This window comes from Argopecten irradians, chromosome 3, assembly GCF_041381155.1.
Source record: "Argopecten irradians isolate NY chromosome 3, Ai_NY, whole genome shotgun sequence".
In the NCBI taxonomy this organism is placed as follows: Eukaryota; Metazoa; Mollusca; class Bivalvia; order Pectinida; family Pectinidae; genus Argopecten; species Argopecten irradians.
Window position 1 is genome coordinate 39,804,391 of NC_091136.1, and position 20,361 is coordinate 39,824,751.

Here is a 20,361-nt window from a genome sequence, read left to right on the forward strand (position 1 = left end):
AATAACTTCCGCTTCAACACCAATTTGTTTACGCATCTCGGACAATTCAATTATGTGATTATTTTAAAGATAACGACTTCGGATACACACGTTTTGGTTTGTTCATCAGTTGTTTAGGTAAGGCGAAAGGTATTAAATCCGCTAAAATTAAACGGTTTCAGAGCCGCCCAAATACTTTGGGTAAATCAGGTATATACACTTCGCCAAAAACACGCGTGTTTGAACGTCTGACTCTTATTGTGTACTCTAATTTTACATTGAGAACCTCAAACATCTGAAACTGCCCTAAGCTGCCTACATGTAACGTTAGTTAAGTTATGCCTCGGCTTATCCCGGTAGTTAGTGAAACATTAGGGGGGTGGAGCGGGCGATGAGGCAGTGAATACTGACCGAACATTCAAATGCTAATTGACCGATTATCATATGACCTCCGGAATGATAACTGGCCTATATTCTCAAGACATCCTACGACTATCGCTTGAATATCCAACGGACAGCGAACGATTTCTGTATCAGGTCAAGCCTAGATCTAGAAATGTCGGGCTGTGTGATTACAGTATCACTCGATACCCAGTGCTGCAGATATCAAACAATGTGTGAAGGATACATATATCTATATGGCGAATAATGAAAATCTACGGGACATCAGAGAAATTTTAACTTTGAGTTAAAACTCTTGGTGTAAGTCCCCAATGATGACTCAGAACCCTGCAGCTGACTGTGAACCAGACCTAACCAAAATGACTAAAAACCATGTCTGTAGTACATCGAAATCCTTATATATTGGAAGGGCCGGGTTGTAACAAAGCATAATTGCAGACTCAAAATTTTGACTGATTGCCTCTTTATGGTCAGCTACCTACTGCTCTTGAAAAGGTGGGGTTGTAGTACAAATCTGGCAGCTTACTGCTAGTAGTTACGGGAGTTCCATAAACCATATATCTGTCCAACCCGATATATAATATCAGTTATTCTGGAGTTCCTGTCAGTCTTGTTGGGATGTTTTTTTTATATTACTTGGTGTCGTCAGCAAATAGTTTTCTTTCACACAGTTCACTATCTGATAATCTCCAGAATGTCTTTAGCTTAAATAAAATAATAACACGAGTCTGAATACTCTTCCTTGTTGAAGTTAATTTGGTACACTGTGCATAACTTTTAACTTTATTAGTGCAAGTTGATGAACTGACTCCAGCTTTGGTTTAATTTTGATAAAAAGAAAAAAAATCCTGAATTCAAGTTTAAATTAGCTTTATTTTTAATTTGATTCCATAGAACTCCAATTTGTGGTCATGATCGATGAGTAGCCAGCAGTGTGATAATTTTCCATACAATATATCCTATCTGTCCCAAGTGTCAATTTTTAAAAAGAATTTATTGTTGATGACATCCATTCTTTAGTTTCACCTTTATATAATGCTTGACTTGCCAAAGAAACAATTTACTGTTTACAGGTAAAGCTACAAAGACGTTTCCCATTCAACCATGGCTCAGTATAAGGGTGCTGCATCGGAGGGGGGCAGAGCCGCCAACCTTATCAAGAAACGACAGAAAGAACAGGAAGAGATGGAGATAAAGAAGAAAAAAATTGAAGAGGAGTTGAAAATTGGCAGCATACAGAACAAATTTGCAACGCATTATGATGCTATTGAACAGCAATTGAAATCAAATACTATTGGTAAATAATAATATAATACTAATTGGTTTGATTCTGATTATGGTGATCTCCTAATTGCTTGATTTTTTAAAGAATTTATTTGAGATTTTATGGTGCCTCCAAAATTTTGACCTGTTGAATAATTTGAGTTTTCTGTGTATCTAAAGGTTTTGTAAAATAATTGCTGCTGACTCTGTGTAAATACATTACCAATAACTTACATGGTTCCAAGTGGCACAGGGTCCAATATATTTGTGTAAATATTTTACCAATAACTTACATGGTTCCAAGTGGCACAGGGTCCAATATATTTGTGTTAATATTTTACCAATAATTTACATAGTTTCAAGTGGCACAGGGTCCAATATATTTGTGTTAATATTTTACCAATAATTTACATAGTTTCAAGTGGCACAGGGTCCAATATATTTGTGTTAATATTTTACCAATAATTTACATAGTTTCAAGTGGCACAGGGTCCAATATATTTGTGTTAATATTTTACCAATAATTTACATAGTTTCAAGTGGCACAGGGTCCAATATATTTGTGTTAATATTTTACCAATAATTTACATAGTTTCAAGTGGCACAGGGTCCAATATATTTGTGTTAATAATATTTTACCAATAATTTACATAGTTTCAAGTGGCACAGGGTCCAATATATTTGTGTTAATATTTTACCAATAATTTACATAGTTTCAAGTGGCACAGGGTCCAATATATTTGTGTAAATATTTTACCAATAACTTACATGGTTCCAAGTGGCACAGGGTCCAATATATTTGTGTAAATATTTTACCAATAACTTACATGGTTCCAAGTGGCACAGGGTCCAATATATTTGTGTTAATATTTTACCAATAATTTACATAGTTTCAAGTGGCACAGGGTCCAATATATTTGTGTTAATATTTTACCAATAATTTACATAGTTTCAAGTGGCACAGGGTCCAATATATTTGTGTTAATATTTTACCAATAATTTACATAGTTTCAAGTGGCACAGGGTCCAATATATTTGTGTTAATATTTTACCAATAATTTACATAGTTTCAAGTGGCACAGGGTCCAATATATTTGTGTTAATATTTTACCAATAATTTACATAGTTTCAAGTGGCACAGGGTCCAATATATTTGTGTAAATATTTTACCAATAACTTACATGGTTCCAAGTGGCACAGGGTCCAATATATTTGTGTAAATATTTTACCAATAACTTACATGGTTCCAAGTGGCACAGGGTCCAATATATTTGTGTAAATATTTTACCAATAACTTACATGGTTCCAAGTGGCACAGGGTCCAATATATTTGTGTTAATATTTTACCAATAATTTACATAGTTTCAAGTGGCACAGGGTCTAATATATTTGTGTAAATCAGCAAAGTAACGTCCGATGAAAAAACGGCTGACCAGTTGACTCTCATGTTATGGGAGTATACTGTGGGATGCCTTGAATTTCTGTCCCTGATAGGTCTTGTCACCCTGGATGAGATGCGAGCCAAACAGGAAGATGTCATTAAAAAACGAGAAAAACAGCTTGCAAAGAAACACTCGGAGGCACAGCTGCTGGATCAACAGAAGAAAGAAAGGAAAAAGAAAGAGCAAAGGAAGGTAAGAGAGACTGCTACCTTGAGTTTAGAACATTCACACTTTCCTCATTGTCAAAAAGGATTAATATGTAGGTATTAAATAGAAAGAAAAATGACAATTTATTTCCAATTGTGTGACATTAAAGAATGTTTGATCCCTTTCAACAGAATTAATTAATTGTGGTAGTATTGTTTTATGTTTGTATTCCTAACAATTAATGCACTTGTAGTTGAGGTATGAGATAAAAAATTTAACTTTTCAGATGGCTATGTTGTCGTTCGATCCTCATGATGGAGAAGAGGAAGAGGATGAAGAAGGTGACAAAGAGAAATTAGAAGAAACAGAAACAAAAGATGCCAAAAAAGGAAAAAAGAAAAGACTTGGTAGGCTGGATTCCTTTGGCATGCAACTTATTTCATTACTTGCATATAAATCATATTCAATGAGTTAGGCATGAGCTTATTTCCCTTCAATAAATTTGTAGCCATAACAGCTTTCTCAAGCACTGAGGCCAACTCGATTTACGCTCTTCTCAAAAGGAACGGAGTAATGAAAAGAAGAAGAAGAGGGCAAATCAAGGTACCCTCTGGCTTCTAATGAGTTACAAGACCAATAGAATTAATTAAATATCAGCTGTTGTTATTTAAATTGGCAAATCTTTTGTTTGCGTAGATTTTGAAAGTGGAGTCAAATTATCTCAAGAATCAAGATCAACACTGCAAAAATTGATGATGTTGTACATGATGATTTCTGGGCATCAAATATCGACTTCCAAGCAGCAGTGTTCTAGATGAAACGTTACTTAATTTTCTTACTTTTTTTCTCTCAGGTAAAGATCCTCATGTAGACACTAGCTTTTTACCTGACAGAGACAGGGAAGAGGAAGAAAATAAACTCAGGTAACATGTCCATTTATGATTAGTCCTTTGTACCCGTGAAGAAGTCTATTGTTGTGGATTTTTAATTCTGCCACTCAAACTTGTCTGAGCCTTATCTCTAAAGTTTTAAGAAATTCATTTTTGAATCACAGGTTCACCCATTCAAGGGAGTTTGTCACGTACCAAAAGTAGGTCGCGATGACCTTTGATATTTATAAAATGAGAAAAATAGCCATCATTTATCTCATTCAACACTTGCCACATTAAATCAAATACTGTCCTTGAGATAATCTTATGTAATGTGTGAAAGATTTGATTTATACTGACATTGTATGGTACCTGTAGTTATAGGATACAAATTTCTTGTTTTCAGTAGTCTCCGGTCATTTTCTGGATGAAATACTCGCCAAAATGATATTATTGGATGTTTGTCTTAGACATTTTTCCCTTTTATGTAGCTTTTAATGTTAGTTGACAATACTGGGAGGATATTTCCAACCTTATGCATAATTATATTCATTGACTTTTTATACAGTATACAAAAAAACCAGATGGTATGATGAGGTTGGCACCCTGTTGACAATTTAGTAATGTAAATGTAAACTTTATTTATTTTACATCGATTGAGAAACATGTTATACAACTTATGTAAATCACTCTCGATGGTCCGGATGTAAGTGTGCGAGGGGTCTTAATGTGGGAGAAATCCGGAGTGCCCGGACAAAAACCCGCGTGATCGGGCAGGTGACCCCCTAACCTTTTCACGTCCGTGCCGGGGATCGAACCCCGGCTGGCTAGGTGAAAGGCGAGTGGCTTAACCACTACACCACCCGACAATTTAGTAATCCCAGTTCTTTGACTAAATGTTACAGAGAGCAGCTTCGACAAGAATGGGTGGCAAAACAAGAAAAGCTGAAGAATGAAGAAATAGACATCACATACAGTTACTGGGACGGGTCAGGACATCGGAGACAGGTGAGGATGCGGAAAGGAAACACGATGCAACAGTTCTTGCAAAAATGTCTTGAGACATTACGAAGAGAGTTTAATGACCTCAAGTGTGTGACTGTTGACCAACTCATGTATGTCAAAGAGGATTTGATAATACCACATCACTACAGTTTCTATGATTTCATAGTCACCAAAGCGCGCGGTAAGAGTGGACCCTTGTTCAGTTTTGATGTTCATGCTGATGTCAGGATTATTAGTGACGCTACTGTAGAGAAAGACGAATCCCACGCGGGTAAAGTGTGTCTACGTAGCTGGTATGACAGAAATAAACATATCTTCCCGGCCAGTCGCTGGGAGCCTTATGATCCAGAGAAGAGATGGGACTCGTACACTGTGTCGGACAAAAATGCCATTAAAATTACAGTCAAGTAGATTTGTAGTAGTGTACATTAAAGTTAATGCAGGTGTCATATTTTCATGTTATATTTAGTTACCAAATGAATTCTACCTTGGCCTTCATATAGTCAGATAACAAGTGTTGTACACATAACAGTAAGGTTTAATTTTCCGAGGACCAACAAAATTACATTGTTATAAGTATAGTACATTAAACATCTTGTATGAACCTTAACAGGGAATCAGGTTACTATAAGACTCTTTTATATATATATATAAAGGATAGGGATATTCTACCCGAGGGTCACAAAATGGTGTAAAACCAAAGGCTTGCCGAGGGTTTTATAACATTTTTTGATCCCGAGGATAGAATTTTATATCCCTATCTTTCATATCAGCATATGAAAGAGTGTTTTTCTCTTATGCCTGGACGTTTTATTACAATTTTCCTTCTATAATTTTCCGCCATTTTGAAATAAATTTGGAAAAAAAGTGACTGCAAGTCAATTTTCCATACATGAAAACATGCGTGATATTTTCAACGCAGTGTTTGTATTATAGTAATTTTGTTGAAGCCACAAGGCTTTATTGCATGGGTAGCCTTCACTAAAGATTCAGGCGACATGAGTGTATTGCCCTGGACCAGCCAGTATTACATAAGTATGAGAGAAATATCTATATACCTATGTTATAACTATGAATTTGTAAGCATGTTCATTATAAACATGTTTTACTGTATCTTTCATTGAGATTAATGAAACATGGAATGTGTCAAATTATAGACATCCATATGTTACAACAATTCACTTTCCACAAATTTAAAGGTGAAGAAAATTGATCAAAAAGCTGATAAGTCTATTTACATTTTACAAAACCTATGTATGGTGCCTGATAATTACAATGGCAACCAAAATTTCGGCAAAAAAATGACCTGCATACACACTACACATGGTCTCCAAATTGGCTGTAAGGTTTCATTGAAATTAAACCCAGTAGTTTATGTGGAGTTATCTGAACATTTTTATCTCAACAAAAACCTGTGGCAACACCCTACAGATTTACATATGGCCCTCAACATTGATTGCTGGCAAGTTTCATTTAAATTGATCCAGTAGTTTAATAAGAGTTGTCAGGAAAAACTTCTTCTATGGATGGACAGAATGATATCAGAATACCCTTGAGTCCCTAACTTTGGATATAAAAAGAATTTGTTTTACATAGTGACAGATAAGGTTGACTGACAGAATGTGCTGTAAGTTTTATGTCTTTGTAAATAAATACAATCATTTAATTAGGCCCATATACATTCACACAACAACAAATACAATTCATACATGCATACACATATGAAAATAACAAACATTTCTATGACTGATCTTTTATTGTTCATTAAAAATGTTTTACATGAATTATCAGTCTATTAGTAACAAAAGCCATTAAGGCCTGTGTTAGTTAGAGGTCACCTTGTTAAATCTCCATGAACTCTATAATACAAAGGTCATGGAAAGGTCGACATCATGAGACAATCACCTATTGTTCTGTTGTAACCTATATTTGGTACAGGGAGATTGTATGTGGGAGTAAGTATCCATAAAACATGCTTAAAATTCGGGTTTTCATTTCATCTCTCTTCATAAAAAAAATCTTGTAATTATTCTCGATGACAGGTTTGTATTCCATTAAAAGCATGTTAATTAGTGTGTCAATTAGTAATACACATCCGCAGCAGTGATATATATATTGACACAGGAAAAGACAAAACTACCATCAATCATTTTACAACATCATTACATTATATAGTTCATCATGATTTGACAAATGTTTGGTACTGCACACAACTTCTAATATTTAATGCCATGATTATAGTGGGCATCATCATCAGAAAACAAACAAGGCAGACTGTAAACCTAACAACAACAATCAAACAACATATATCTATATAGAAAGTAAGTTTAGTCAATTATACATCTTTTTGTGTAACTGTTGCTTTTTCAGATTGGGTTGCTTCAGGAAAAGTGCTATTTTATAGGATGTGTTGTTTGACAGAATATCAATCGTTTGACAAAGTAGCATTTTTTGACAGAATACTTAATTAATGTGGTTTTTGATAGAAAGTGCAGCAGAATGTGTTAAGTAACAGAAAACACAGCTTATGTTGTATGATATGACTAACATGGCTAGAAAGGAACCCTTGTGTGATGTGCATGAGTGACATGTCTCACATAGTAATGGAAACATTCAATAGAACTGTTTTTAACAATATGTTTAGGTGACAGAGTGTTGTTTCGTAAGATGTGTGATTAAAGTTATAGGATTCAAACAGAATTGTTATACATGTCCGTGTACAATAACTTAATTAACATAACTCCAAAATCAGAACTTACAACATCTTCAAAGATTCAATATCCATATATTCAGGCTAGTTGTGACCTTTTTGGTATGAGAATGTATACATTTCAGAAGAATTTTGAATAAATACAGAATTTATAACATTTTACTGAAAACATCAATGCCAGTATACTATGTATTGTGGAGTATGAGAAATTGAGATTTCTGTAATGGTGCAGTGTAACCACACAGTGTATTTGCCATAATTAGCATCTGTCTTCCTATAAGGTCTCTTTCCCTCTTCTGGACCAATCTCTCCCAAAGTTCATTGGTTCCCCACATTCACCTCTGTCAACAGCTCACGAACTGGCTGTCTGTTGACCTCGGGTCACAGAACATAACGTCATTGACGATTGTTTAATACATTGCACCCCCTGTATATATGACGTCACAATGATTGTTTTTGAAACGACGGGCATCATATGCAAATCGTGACTATTCACTCACAAGTAAATTAAGTGTATCTGCAAAAGAATCCATAATTGTGTGGTTTGATATTAAATGATATTATATTATGTCAGAACTGACAGTTATTTACAGGAAAAGGATACAAAAGGAAACATACAGTATGTATTTGAGAATTTAGTATGTCTCCGAAATACGTTTTTCAAAAATCTTGAAATTTCGCTGGGCCGTTTACAGAGGTGAAATTTTGGGACTGCAATGCACCCTGGGAGAGATTGCTTGTGGACAAGAAGTTAAAGTTATATATATAAATATACAACCCTCATCCCATGGATTAAATAATCTTACAGTGTTATATATATAAATATACAACCCTCATCCCATGGATTAAATAATCTTACAGTCTTTCACATTTGAATCATGACATAATAATGTGTATCAAATCAAGGAAAGAAGGCAAATGTGACAGATTAATGTTCTATGAGTACGGAAAGAATTAAAACTATTGCTGACATTTTTTCTCTCGTCCACATGAACTTAAAATTTTGGTTCCCTTACCTGGGCGCTAATTACAGCAAATACAATAATATGGTCAAGCTGTGAGGTAGCCACTTACTACTACACACATAAAATACTACTCGGGTACCTGTAGTATATTTAATGATCGACAGAATCCTCTGTGTAATGTGTGTGGCAGAAGGAAGAAATGCAACTTTAGAATCTCTTACTACTACAAATGTTATTATTATGAAACTAAAAGTCTACAGAGACAATAAGAAAATCAATCTATAGAGACATTGTGTGAACTATTTTTACAAATGCATTCCTTTATACACCAATTCTATAGGATGCATACCACCATTTCTGAAATCTGGGAACTTTTTCCAACAATTCACACTATTATTTTTTTTCTGTGTGAAAAAGCTGTACATTTTCATCAAAATAAAAACAAAGCACTCTTCTGATGAATAAAAATGCAAAAATATAAACTTTTAAAAACAACATGAAAAAAATATATGACAAAACAACAGAAAATCTGCTATAACTAAATGATTACCCTTGTGATTGATCACATATTCTGGGCAAATCATCATCAGGTCTTGGCCATGATACATCATGGCCATTGATAATTAACAAAAGAAAACAGCTGTTTTCGGTGACATAATACTACAAGATGTAACTGTCATTTATCTAAAATAATCTGACAACTAAATGACAAATTTCTAACACTTTTTTAACTTAAATAATTTGACATTTTTCATATTATCTATCTGCTACTCAATTTGTCTGTTCTAATCCCAAGTCAGTGCTGCACTTATCTCCCTAAAAGTTTATTCACAAAAATCTCAATGCATTGCAAGAAATAACTACATTCAAAAAGTGATGATTGGAATGAGATAGTAACCTCATAAAATAATTCCTACTGATCAACTGCCCATACCTAAACTACACTGGTAACTACGCAAGGGAAATAACTCTGAGCCAGTACTACTACTTTTTACATCAGCACATTCATTGCATTTAAAAAAAAAAACATTGCACACAACTGTGATACCTCGATAACAATTAAAAGCTCTATCACAAAGGATCTAATAACTATTGCAGCAAAATCTGACAAAAATATGTCAATCCAAGAATAACAGTAAAAAAACTCAAAAAGAAGTGTGATCGGTCTCATTTTATGTTTAATCATGGGACTACATGACAATAGCTTTAAGACTAGAGAATTAATTCTCAATGAAAGTACATCATGAATTATATTGGGTACCAGTAAAATGAAGCACATGTACCAAATGAAATTAAACACCGATATGAAATGAATGAACCTTTGGCCTATCAATTCCATCTCTCACAACAAGTAATTAATCAAAATTCCTTTCGTCATATCCTTCTACATCTTATGAAATTTTCACAAAAATTGGATACTTTTGTTGTATAGCTTCAAAGGAAAGGCTTGCTAACAGAACATCATATTTTTATCAATTACGGTCAAATTTCACAATTCTTGCCCAAAAATCCAGCCTATTTAGCACAGTAATAAAAGAATAAAAACACTCATATCTACAAGGACAGCCTTGTCTGTAGGATAAAAATCAATACAAAAATAGCACCATCGCTTACACCACTTGGTACATAGGAGGGTGGGATCAGGGGAATAACTAGTATTAGGGATAAAAGAAGTAACTCCAGGGGATATGGGGATATAAATCACACTGGCAAACGGGAGATAACTCCAGTGGGATAAGGGGATAGATATAATAGTTTACTCACATAGGTATTTAGGGGATATCACAGTGGGAACAAGAGGCCCAGAGGGCCTGTATCGCTCACCTGGTTTTTTGTTAGTAATTATCACAAGACTCTGACAATTAGAAAAATAAGCAAAATTGACTCCCAAAGTTTAATTTTGAATCACAACCATACAATGATGCTATTGATACCATACAAATATGCTATCCAATACATAGGTTCAGAGACAAAGTAATTTATATGAAAATAGTAGCCTAATTGACCTTTTGACCTCGCATCTATTGCCGTCTAAGGCCCCGGGGGTCAGCCCTATCATTTGTACAATTTCAAATCCCAACCCTATAAGGATGCTACCATTGCACTATAAGTGCTCTTCCATTCTTAGTTGCAGAGAAGAAGTCGTTTATATGGAAATAGCTAAATTGACCCCTTTTGACCCCACCCTTCAGGCCCCCGGGGGGTCAGCCCCATCATTTGCAAAATTTTGAATCCAAACCCTATAAGGATGTAACCATTGCATTATGAGCGTAATCCCATGTTAAGTTGCAGAGAAAAAGTCATATATATATGGAAATTGACCACTTTTGACACCGCCCCTCAGGCCCCCGGGGGGTCAGCCCTATCATTTGCACAATTTTGAATCCCCACACTATAAGGATACTACCATTGTATTATGGGTGCTATACCGTGCTTAGTTTCAGAGAAGAAGTCGTTTAAATGGAAATTGCCAAATTGGCCACTTTCGACCCCGCCCCTCAGGCCCCCTGGGGGTCAGCCCCATCATTTGCACAATTTTGAATCCCCACCCTATAAAGATGCCACCATTGCATTATGGGTGCTATACCATGCTTAGTTTCAGAGAAGAAGTCGTTTATATGGAAATAGCCAAATTGGCCCCTTTTGACCCCGCCCCTCAGGCCCCCCGGGGGTCAGCCACATCATTTGTACAATTTTGAATCCCCAACCTATAAAGATACTACCATTGCATTATGAGTGCTATCTCATGCTTAGTTTCAGAGAAGAAGTCGTTTATATGGAAATAGCCAAATTGACCCCATTTGACCCCGCCCCTCAGGCCCCCAGGGGGTCAGCCCCATCATTTGTACAATTTTGAATCCCCACCCTATAAGGATGCTACCATTGCATTATGGGTGCTATCCCATGCTTGGTTTCAGAGAAGAAGTCGTTTATATGGAAATAGCCAAATTGACCCCTTTTGGCCCCGCCCCTCAGGCCCCCGGGGGGTCAGCCACATCATTTGTACAATTTTTAATCCCCACTCTATAACGATACTACCATTGCATTATGAGTGCTATCTCATGCTTAGTCAGAGAAGAAGTCGTTTATATGGAAATAGCCAAATTGACCCCATTTGACCCCGCCCCTCAGGCCCCCGGGGGGTCAGCCCCATCATTTGTACAATTTTGAATCCCCACCCTATAAGGATGCTACCATTGCATTATGGATGCTATCTCATGCTTGGTTTCAGAGAAGAAGTCGTTTATATGGAAATAGCCAAATTGACCCCTTTTGGCCCCGCCCCTCAGGCCCCTGGGGGGTCAGCCCCATCATTTGTACAATTTTGAATCCCCACCCTATAAGGATGCTACCATTGCATTATGGGTGCTATCCCATGCTTGGTTTCAGAGAAGAAGTCGTTTATATGGAAATAGCCAAATTGACCCCTTTTGGCCCCGCCCCTCAGGCCCCTGGGGGGTCAGCCCCATCATTTGTACAATTTTCAGTTAGTAGCCCATAAGGATGCTACCAGTCAAATTTTGTTGAAATCCGACCAGCGGTTATGGAGAAGAAGTCGATTGTTGACGGACGGACGGACGGACGACGGACGACGGACGACGGACGACGGACGCCGGACGCCACGGTATGGCATAAGCTCACCTTGGTCCTTCGGACCAGGTGAGCTAACAAGGGATTACTCAGAAACAAGGCAAACAGCAGTGGATCAGGGGAGATAACTCAAATTGAAACTAAGATAGGATATATAATAAATCAAAGGAGAGATAGGACAATGGGGATATTCTTGTAACTTCAGTTTAAACAGAAGGAACAGTGTTAGTCAAAGGGGAGTTAACTCATAAGGAACAATGGGGTGGGTAGGTGGGTGGGCAATTCATAAGTCACACCTAAGAGAACAAGGGAGATAACTCAAAGTCAATACTGAAGATCTATTTTGGTATTCTGGCAAGATGACAACATTTTTTTACAATGACAAAAAAATAAAATGAGCTTCCCATCAATTAATCTGACAGGGCAAATAATACTATCACAAATCAACATAATGGCACAAGTCATTCAAATTAACGGTACTTACATGTTAATTCATTTGAAAAGCCATCATGCAATATCAAAACATTATCAATATGTGAACATCACTCAACTTAAATTAGATCAAGTGAAACTAACATTTTTTGCTATCCTTCTTTAATTTGAAATTTTTATCAAACAAATTCAAAACATTACAACTAAATAATGCATCAACCTTTCTAGCACTTTACGTACTCATTGTGGTAGTTTTTAACCAAAGATTTTAATCAATATATCTATGCATTGGTTTAAATTATGAAGTACAATTTTGTATTTGTACAGAGTTCAGGTTTAATCAAATATTTTCTCCATACACATCAATATGGAATTTTGGCAAACAAACTTCTTCAGTACATGTTTCAAAGAATAACTTTTTTCAAACATGTTAATCATCTGAATATTACTCTACATGATGTGCAATACTAACACAGGAACATCTTCATTTGCAGGTAGGAAAAATGAGCTTGAAGCAAAGTATATATATAGCGGGAAATGTATCTGGAATCAAAGGTTTTTCTAGAAGGTATAGTTGATAACACAGCATATAAGATATTCAGGACTTTTACTCATTCACCCTTGAATTTCATACTGTTCCAGTTATAGATTTCAGAGAGTCAAAATGTGTCTTAAGGGGTAAAGGAGTGATGTTCAGATATTGCCTTAAAATCAGCAGGTTGGTAAAGATAAATGTACTCAACAAAACAAATAAAAATATGAAAGGATGACAAAATATTTAACAACAAAATCATATAATTAAAAATATGGATGAAAAAAAAGAAGATATTTGAACAATTAAAATACAAACGTACCAACAAAACAAACATCTACAGTCAACCGCAAAACTAATCATATTATATTGCTTAAAGATAGATACAAACTTCAAATGATAACTTTTAATGCTTTATGATTTAAACAAAAGCGGCACAGAAGACCTGCATATTAAAACAAAACCTGTATCATCAATAACATCTAGTATTCAATGATATTTCTTCCTTTCATGGATTATTCTGCTTCCACACACTAATGAAAACAATGCCATGCATACTCGTACTTCACTCAGTAATTCATTGATGATCAACTTAGAAAGCACTTTCATAGGACAGACTCTGGGAAGATTCTGTACTACCTGACTGTCCATCAAAACATTAGTTTAATTATCAGGGAAACTTTTATTTGGCTAGCATAGTTTGCCTTAGCATAACATCCACTCCCATGTAAGTCATTTTAAAGGATTTGGTTGAAATTATATCAATAGGTCAGGAGAAGTAGACTTCAATTTGTTAGCCAATTAATACTGGTATAGAGAGAAGTGGTAGGATTTCATAGAGACGTATAAACGTCATATAAACTTTGAACTCTTTGATTCTACAGTTGAGTGGCATACAAACTATCAGTAGTTGATACACATCTGCAGGAATAACCATTCTGCACAGTACTTGTCTTCAATCCTACATATAAAGATGTGATGGGAATCACAAAATTAAATTCAATGTTGATAATGTGCTGTCAGTCACAGGGACTTGGCACACTTTCCATCCCATGTTGAAATATGTGCGTAATACAGAATATAAATTTGGGGATATAATTTTATGATAGATTCTTGTGTGACTGGACAGAGCAATAAAATATGTAATTCACCATAAAACCACATGTATACAGCAAACAAAAGTAAATGAAAGGTGGGTCTATGCGTAGAAAATTACGGATTACAACTCCAAATAAAGGTTGGTATTGAGTTACATATTTAGTGTGTAATACAACAGCCCCCCCCCCCATAAACAGCGAATACAGATAGGTTGACTCCATCTTAAAACTATTGCACTAGTTATCACATAAAAGCCACACAGAAGAGACAGACAAACACACGCAACATATATTGTATATATACAGATTAACAGAGGAAAAGGTGTGATGCTAAAAAGAGATAATAAATACAACTGGAGGAACAATATCTTGTGTGTATTCTTGGAAGTACCGCAATGGACATGTAGTTATAATATACTGAACATGTAGATAATATATAATGGACATGTAGTTATAACATAATGGGCATGTACTTGGAACTAATGTGGCCCTTTGAAAATCAAATGTTATTGAAACTGTATTTTGACAATAAGTCGCAATTATTATTGAACTCTTTGGTGCAAGACCTACCACTGGAATAGTCTTATGTCCTAAACAATTCACAGTATCTCAGGATTGCTGAGCACAAAAAGATCCTGTACACGTATTAGGATTCATTGTATCAAAATAAGAGGACAGAGGACAGGTGTGTTAACTCTGCATGAAAGCCTTGTGTCCCATCTGAAAGGTGTCCGTTGAAAGCGTGAAGTCAATACGTTAAATCGTGAATACAGTAACTGGGGACCATATAAGAGAGAGACACAGACCATTGGTACAACATATAGAAAAGCTGATCACATTGCCATGGGTATCATAAATAAATAGTTATTTACAGGACATTCACACAAGCACTATCACAATAACCATTTGGCAATCTGGACCGTTACTGGCCTTGGTGTACAACCTCACAAATATAGTGACCATAAACAATACTGGGTAATACAGTGTAAAAAACCATGCTAACCTCACACAAACTAGTTCTATCATCCATAGGGATGGTCATCCTCGATACTCCAGGGGTTCCGATCACTTACGATCTCTACACCCCTGGACTATCTCATAGTGAAATTGAAGGCAGCTCAGCTGAAAATATTTGACCAATCACAGACCAGCAAAGATTTCCTTTGAAGACTACAGAGAGAGCGACGCCCAACTTCAAAGCCACATAGTCAACCACAGTGTACCGTTATACGGTTCTTTTGATGTACATCAAAGGACTAAATTACCTGTTCTGTTCTGTTGCCTCCAGTTTTACGATGAGATAGTCCAGGGGTGTAGAGATCGTAAGTGACCTGGAGTATCGAGGATGAGGGATGGTATGTGTTTGTACAAACAGCTAACCTCACACAAACTAGGTCTATCATCCATAGGGATGGTATCAATGTGTTTGTACAAACAGCTAACCTCACACAAACTAAGTCTATCACCCATAGGGATGGTATGTGTTTGTACAAACGGCTAACCTCACACAAACTAGTTCTATCACCCATAGGGATGGTATGTGTTTGTACAAACAGCTAACCTCACACAAACTAGGTCTATCATCCATAGGGATGGTATGTGTTTGTATAAACAGCTAACCTCACACAAACTAGGTCTATCATCCATAGGGATGGTATGTGTTTGTACAAACAGCTAACCTCACACAAACTAGTTCTATCACCCATAGGGATGGTATGTGTTTGTACAAACAGCTAACCTCACACAAACTAGGTCTATCATCCATAGGGATGGTATGTGTTTGTACAAACAGCTAACCTCACACAAACTAGGTCTATCACCCATAGGGATGGTATGTGTTTGTACAAACAGCTAACCTCACACAAACTAAGTCTATCATCCATAGGGATGGTATGTGTTTGTACAAACAGCTAACCTCACACAAACTAAGTCTATCATCCATAGGGATGGTATGTGTTTGTACAAACAGCTAACCTCACACAAACTAGTCCTATCACCCATAGGGATGGTATGTGTTTGTACAAACAGCTAACCTCACACAAACTAGGACTATCACCCATAGGGATGGTATGTATTCGTACAAACAGCTAACTTCACATAAACTAAGTCTATCATAGGGGTGGTTTTGTATAACCTGCTTACTTTGTACAAACTAGCTCTGTCAATTATAGTGAATCTTATACAAATGCCACTAACCTCACACAAAATAGGTCTGCTGACAGTTGGGTTTATGTTTTTTTTACAAACATCTAGCCTCAAAACTAGTTCAGTACAAAGTATAGAGTTAAGTTATTTCTTATGTTCATCAAAAAGTTTACACATTTTGTACAAACACATTAAACCTAGCACGAACCAGCTCTCTCAAAATCTAACCTCACACACATTAGCTTTGTCAATATATAGCTGGGTATGGGTTCTGTACAAACAAATCTAGCCTCACAATAACTAGCTCTGTCAACTGTAGTGAATTAGAGGGTCTATTGGTGTTTTACACCAAATTCACTCAATCGTAGATAGATCCTTATCCGCTGATCACCACTTTTTACATATATGCAAATGAGGTCACATCACTGACCTATGGACATTGTCACAGTAGTCATGGAGACTGGTATGTCTACAGTACAGAAGACCATTTTATCTGCATATTTTAAAGCTTTTTTGTTACCATGGTAACCATGGTGATAAGGAAGCCCCACTTTTTGTTACCATGTCTTAGTCACAGTCAAGTCACCAAGGATTATAATTATCCAAATCATGTATCTTTGGCTAACATAACAACCTCTGTATTGTTCATTTTTTGGACATAAACACAACAATGTCTGGGTAAAGCGCCACCTTCTTCTGTAATTCAATTGAGCTTAACATGATGCTGTATTAAAGCTTGAGCCCAATAAAACGATGTAATGACTCACTGTCCACATCACAATACAACAGAGCTCCATGTGATACAAGACAAGCTTGAGTTCAATGTGGTGTAAAATGGAGCAAGCTTTAATTGGTGCTTATAATAAGCTTGACCCAACATGATGTTGAAATAAGCTCCACCAAACAGTATAGATGATACTGGGTTGCCAGATACTTCAAAGGATTTCCGTATTACAGAAGACAACAACAGGAAAAGATTTGATATGCGTCTGCCACTGTGATGACAACTGGAAGAACTTGATTCCTCTCCACTCCGTCCCATCCACCATAACTGTTAAACACATTAATTTACAGATTTATACACCCAAAGTTAAAGTTTTCAATGAATATATAGAACAACTGAAATCTGTTTATAAAGATAACAAATCTACTATCAGTGTTATAACTTTCACTATCTCTACTTCTTTCTACTATATTCCATTGGAGAGGAATACCCCTCGGCCATTAAAATAACAGTGTCTAAAACTCACAGAAAATGAAAATGTTTTACTCTTTAGGGTTGCAATTTCCTTGCAATTTCCTTGCTTTGTAAATAAATAGTTCTTTTACAATATTTGTTATAGGAGACACATGTAATTAATATTGTTTTAAAAGCTGGATTATATCTGGGGTAATGTAATTGTTTTACTCACCTCTGAGGGAATAGTTTTGACTTTTGGAGGTACATATAAGTCTATTGATTCCCTCGACAACCTGGCTTTTTGACTCAATTTCTTTGGCCTTCTTACCAAGCCTCATAACTGAAATAAAACAAGAATATTTTTAATATCTGTTTTATTTGTCTTTTCTTATTTAAAGCTTAAGTTTATCAACATAATAATCTGGGTCCAGGATCATGAAAAAACAAAACAAAAAATCTTTTTTTTTTGTTGGTTTGTTCCAACTTATCCAACTTAAACTTACTTTTTTGTTTTTTCTCCCTCGTGACCACAACCATCGAGAAGCATGCTGATTGGCTGTCGCTGGGTGATATGGGTAATTGTGTTGTTCGCTGCACCTGGAGGGATCGGAAGGTAGATTTGAGGGAGGACTTATTGCTGTCCTTTTTGCTGGCTTTGTCGGTTTTCTCTGAACTGTCGGGTTTGTTGGTAGCGGTCCAGTAATCAACCTGGAGCTCCATAAGCTCTCCCGTACCAGTCTGGCCACTGGTGCCTCCTTGGCTGTAAGAGATAAAACTTATAAGACTATTTCATATAAGTGTGAAGGATAGGAATATTCTGTTCAAGCTGTCACTAAATTAGGTAAAACAAAGGCTCTGCCAATTTTGAATCTCCACCCCATTGGGATGCTTGCAGTCATAGTAATATTCTGACCAAAGTTTTCAAAAAGAAGAAAATTTTGTGAATTGTTGATGGGCACCGTACACCACGATTTAGCATAAGCTCACATTGGTCCTTGGAGAAGGCAATCTAAAATAAAAAGTTGTAGATGAATAGAAAGACAAACATACACACAGGGATAATAATAGGAATCCAACAACTCTGATTCTGGGCCCTAATTATATTTTTTTTTAGGTTTGTGGGCGAGTGGTTTTTATTACGTAGCTCTAATTTGTGAGTGGGTGGTTTTTATTACATACCTCTGGTTTGTGGGTGTGAGGTTGACACTGGGTGAGCTAGGAGGGGTCTGAGTCTCCTTTGGTTTATCGAGAAGAATCATGGCAGAGGGAGGTGAGCTGGACAAGGAGGGGGAGTTCACCATACAACTTGAGTCATCCAGGTCCACTACAATGAGACCGTCAGGGGAGGTTATCAATGTTTTACTGCGATGTATGACAGTTATCTGGATTAATAGTGATCACACTGTTACAAAATGGAAGAAAATTATCAAAATTATTTCTTATTCTAACAGTTAATGACCATAGCCATCTACCATATAACTCAATAACAAATCCATGATCAATTCTGATTATATCTGCTAGTCAAGTACAACAACACCATATCTTAAATTTCAGATGGAAGAGGTGTCAATTAAGACAGTGCAGTGAGCAAAAATGTGTAGTTACTCAGAAAGGACAGTAAAATATCCTAACTGGGTGAATACCTACTGGATGCATTTAGTACTTCTGGATTTCCAATTTTTACTTCCTGTAAAGATACAAGATAAAGATAAATTATAAAACAATGTAAGTAAGGCACCAATTTTGAAAAAATCTTGATGACATTTTTATCAACCTTTGTACGGGTGATCTACAGGTCAAGGCTTAAATTATCAAATCACTTTACACTGTAAACCCGCTGTGAGTGATTGAGGTATACAGTATGATTCAAAGCTATAGTAAGTTATTATCCTTACAAGTATTATTTAGTATTTGACCATAGACAAAACTATTCCTTCACTTACACTCAGGAATGGTAGAAACATCTGAGATGATTCATCGTCTGAGCTGAAAAAAAGAAATAGGAATATTTTAAACAACAATATTGGAATTTTAAATACTTGAAGCACATTCTAAAAAGAAATAAGGTAAACTATTTTTTTTAGATTGGTCTCAATACTATCACTGACTGAACTAACTAACTCAAGGCTCAATATTATCACTGACAGAGCTAACTCAAGGCTAAATATTATCACTGACAGAGCTAATTCAAGGCTAAATATTATCATTGACTGAGCTAACTCAAGGCTAAATATTATCATTGACTGAGCTAACTCAAGGCTAAATACTATCACTGACTGAACTAACTAACTCAAGGCTCAATATTATCACTGACAGAGCTAATTCAAGGCTAAATATTATCACTGACTGAGCTAACTAAAGGCTAAATATTATCATTGACTGAGCTAACTCAAGGCTAAATACTATCACTTACTGAACTAACTGACTCAAGACTCAATATCATCACTGACAGAGCTAACTCAAGGCTAAATATTATCACTGACAGAGCTAATTCAAGGCTAAATATTATCATTGACTGAGCTAACTCAAGGCTAAATATTATCATTGACTGAGCTAACTCAAGGCTAAATACTATCACTGACTGAACTAACTAACTCAAGGC

The 20,361-nt window shown here is 36.0% G+C and overlaps 2 protein-coding genes across 9 annotated transcripts in view; one reads left to right on the top strand and one right to left on the bottom strand.

Moving 5' to 3' along the window:
* Nucleotides 1-20,361, bottom strand: part of LOC138318556 (phosphofurin acidic cluster sorting protein 2-like) — a 375,127-nt gene that overhangs the window by 299,477 nt on the left and 55,289 nt on the right. For 6 of the 7 annotated variants that reach the window (XM_069261019.1, XM_069261015.1, XM_069261018.1 and 3 more), the window contains 6 exons: nucleotides 19,703-19,745; nucleotides 19,407-19,446; nucleotides 18,939-19,083; nucleotides 18,263-18,519; nucleotides 17,992-18,099; nucleotides 6,845-17,630 (listed from right to left, as the gene is read on the bottom strand). In XM_069261019.1, coding sequence (XP_069117120.1) covers nucleotides 17,515-17,630; nucleotides 17,992-18,099; nucleotides 18,263-18,519; nucleotides 18,939-19,083; nucleotides 19,407-19,446; nucleotides 19,703-19,745 — 709 coding nt within the window. In that variant the 3' untranslated portion in view covers nucleotides 6,845-17,514. Of the gene's footprint in view, nucleotides 1-6,844; nucleotides 17,631-17,991; nucleotides 18,100-18,262; nucleotides 18,520-18,938; nucleotides 19,084-19,406; nucleotides 19,447-19,702; nucleotides 19,746-20,361 lie in introns of those variants that run through there. The other variant, XR_011207887.1, reaches the window with a different exon arrangement.
* On the top strand, nucleotides 6-5,552 carry LOC138318558 (protein FAM50A-A-like). 2 transcript variants are annotated; one of them, XM_069261021.1, is made up of 6 exons: nucleotides 6-117; nucleotides 1,455-1,678; nucleotides 3,139-3,278; nucleotides 3,520-3,640; nucleotides 4,087-4,156; nucleotides 5,008-5,552. In XM_069261021.1, the coding sequence occupies exons 2-6, from the start codon at nucleotides 1,486-1,488 to the stop codon at nucleotides 5,516-5,518; spliced, it is 1,035 nt and encodes a 344-aa protein (XP_069117122.1). In that variant the 5' UTR covers nucleotides 6-117; nucleotides 1,455-1,485; the 3' UTR covers nucleotides 5,519-5,552. The 2 variants fall into 2 exon arrangements, with proteins under 2 accessions (XP_069117122.1, XP_069117123.1); XM_069261022.1 differs by having other exon boundaries at nucleotides 101-189.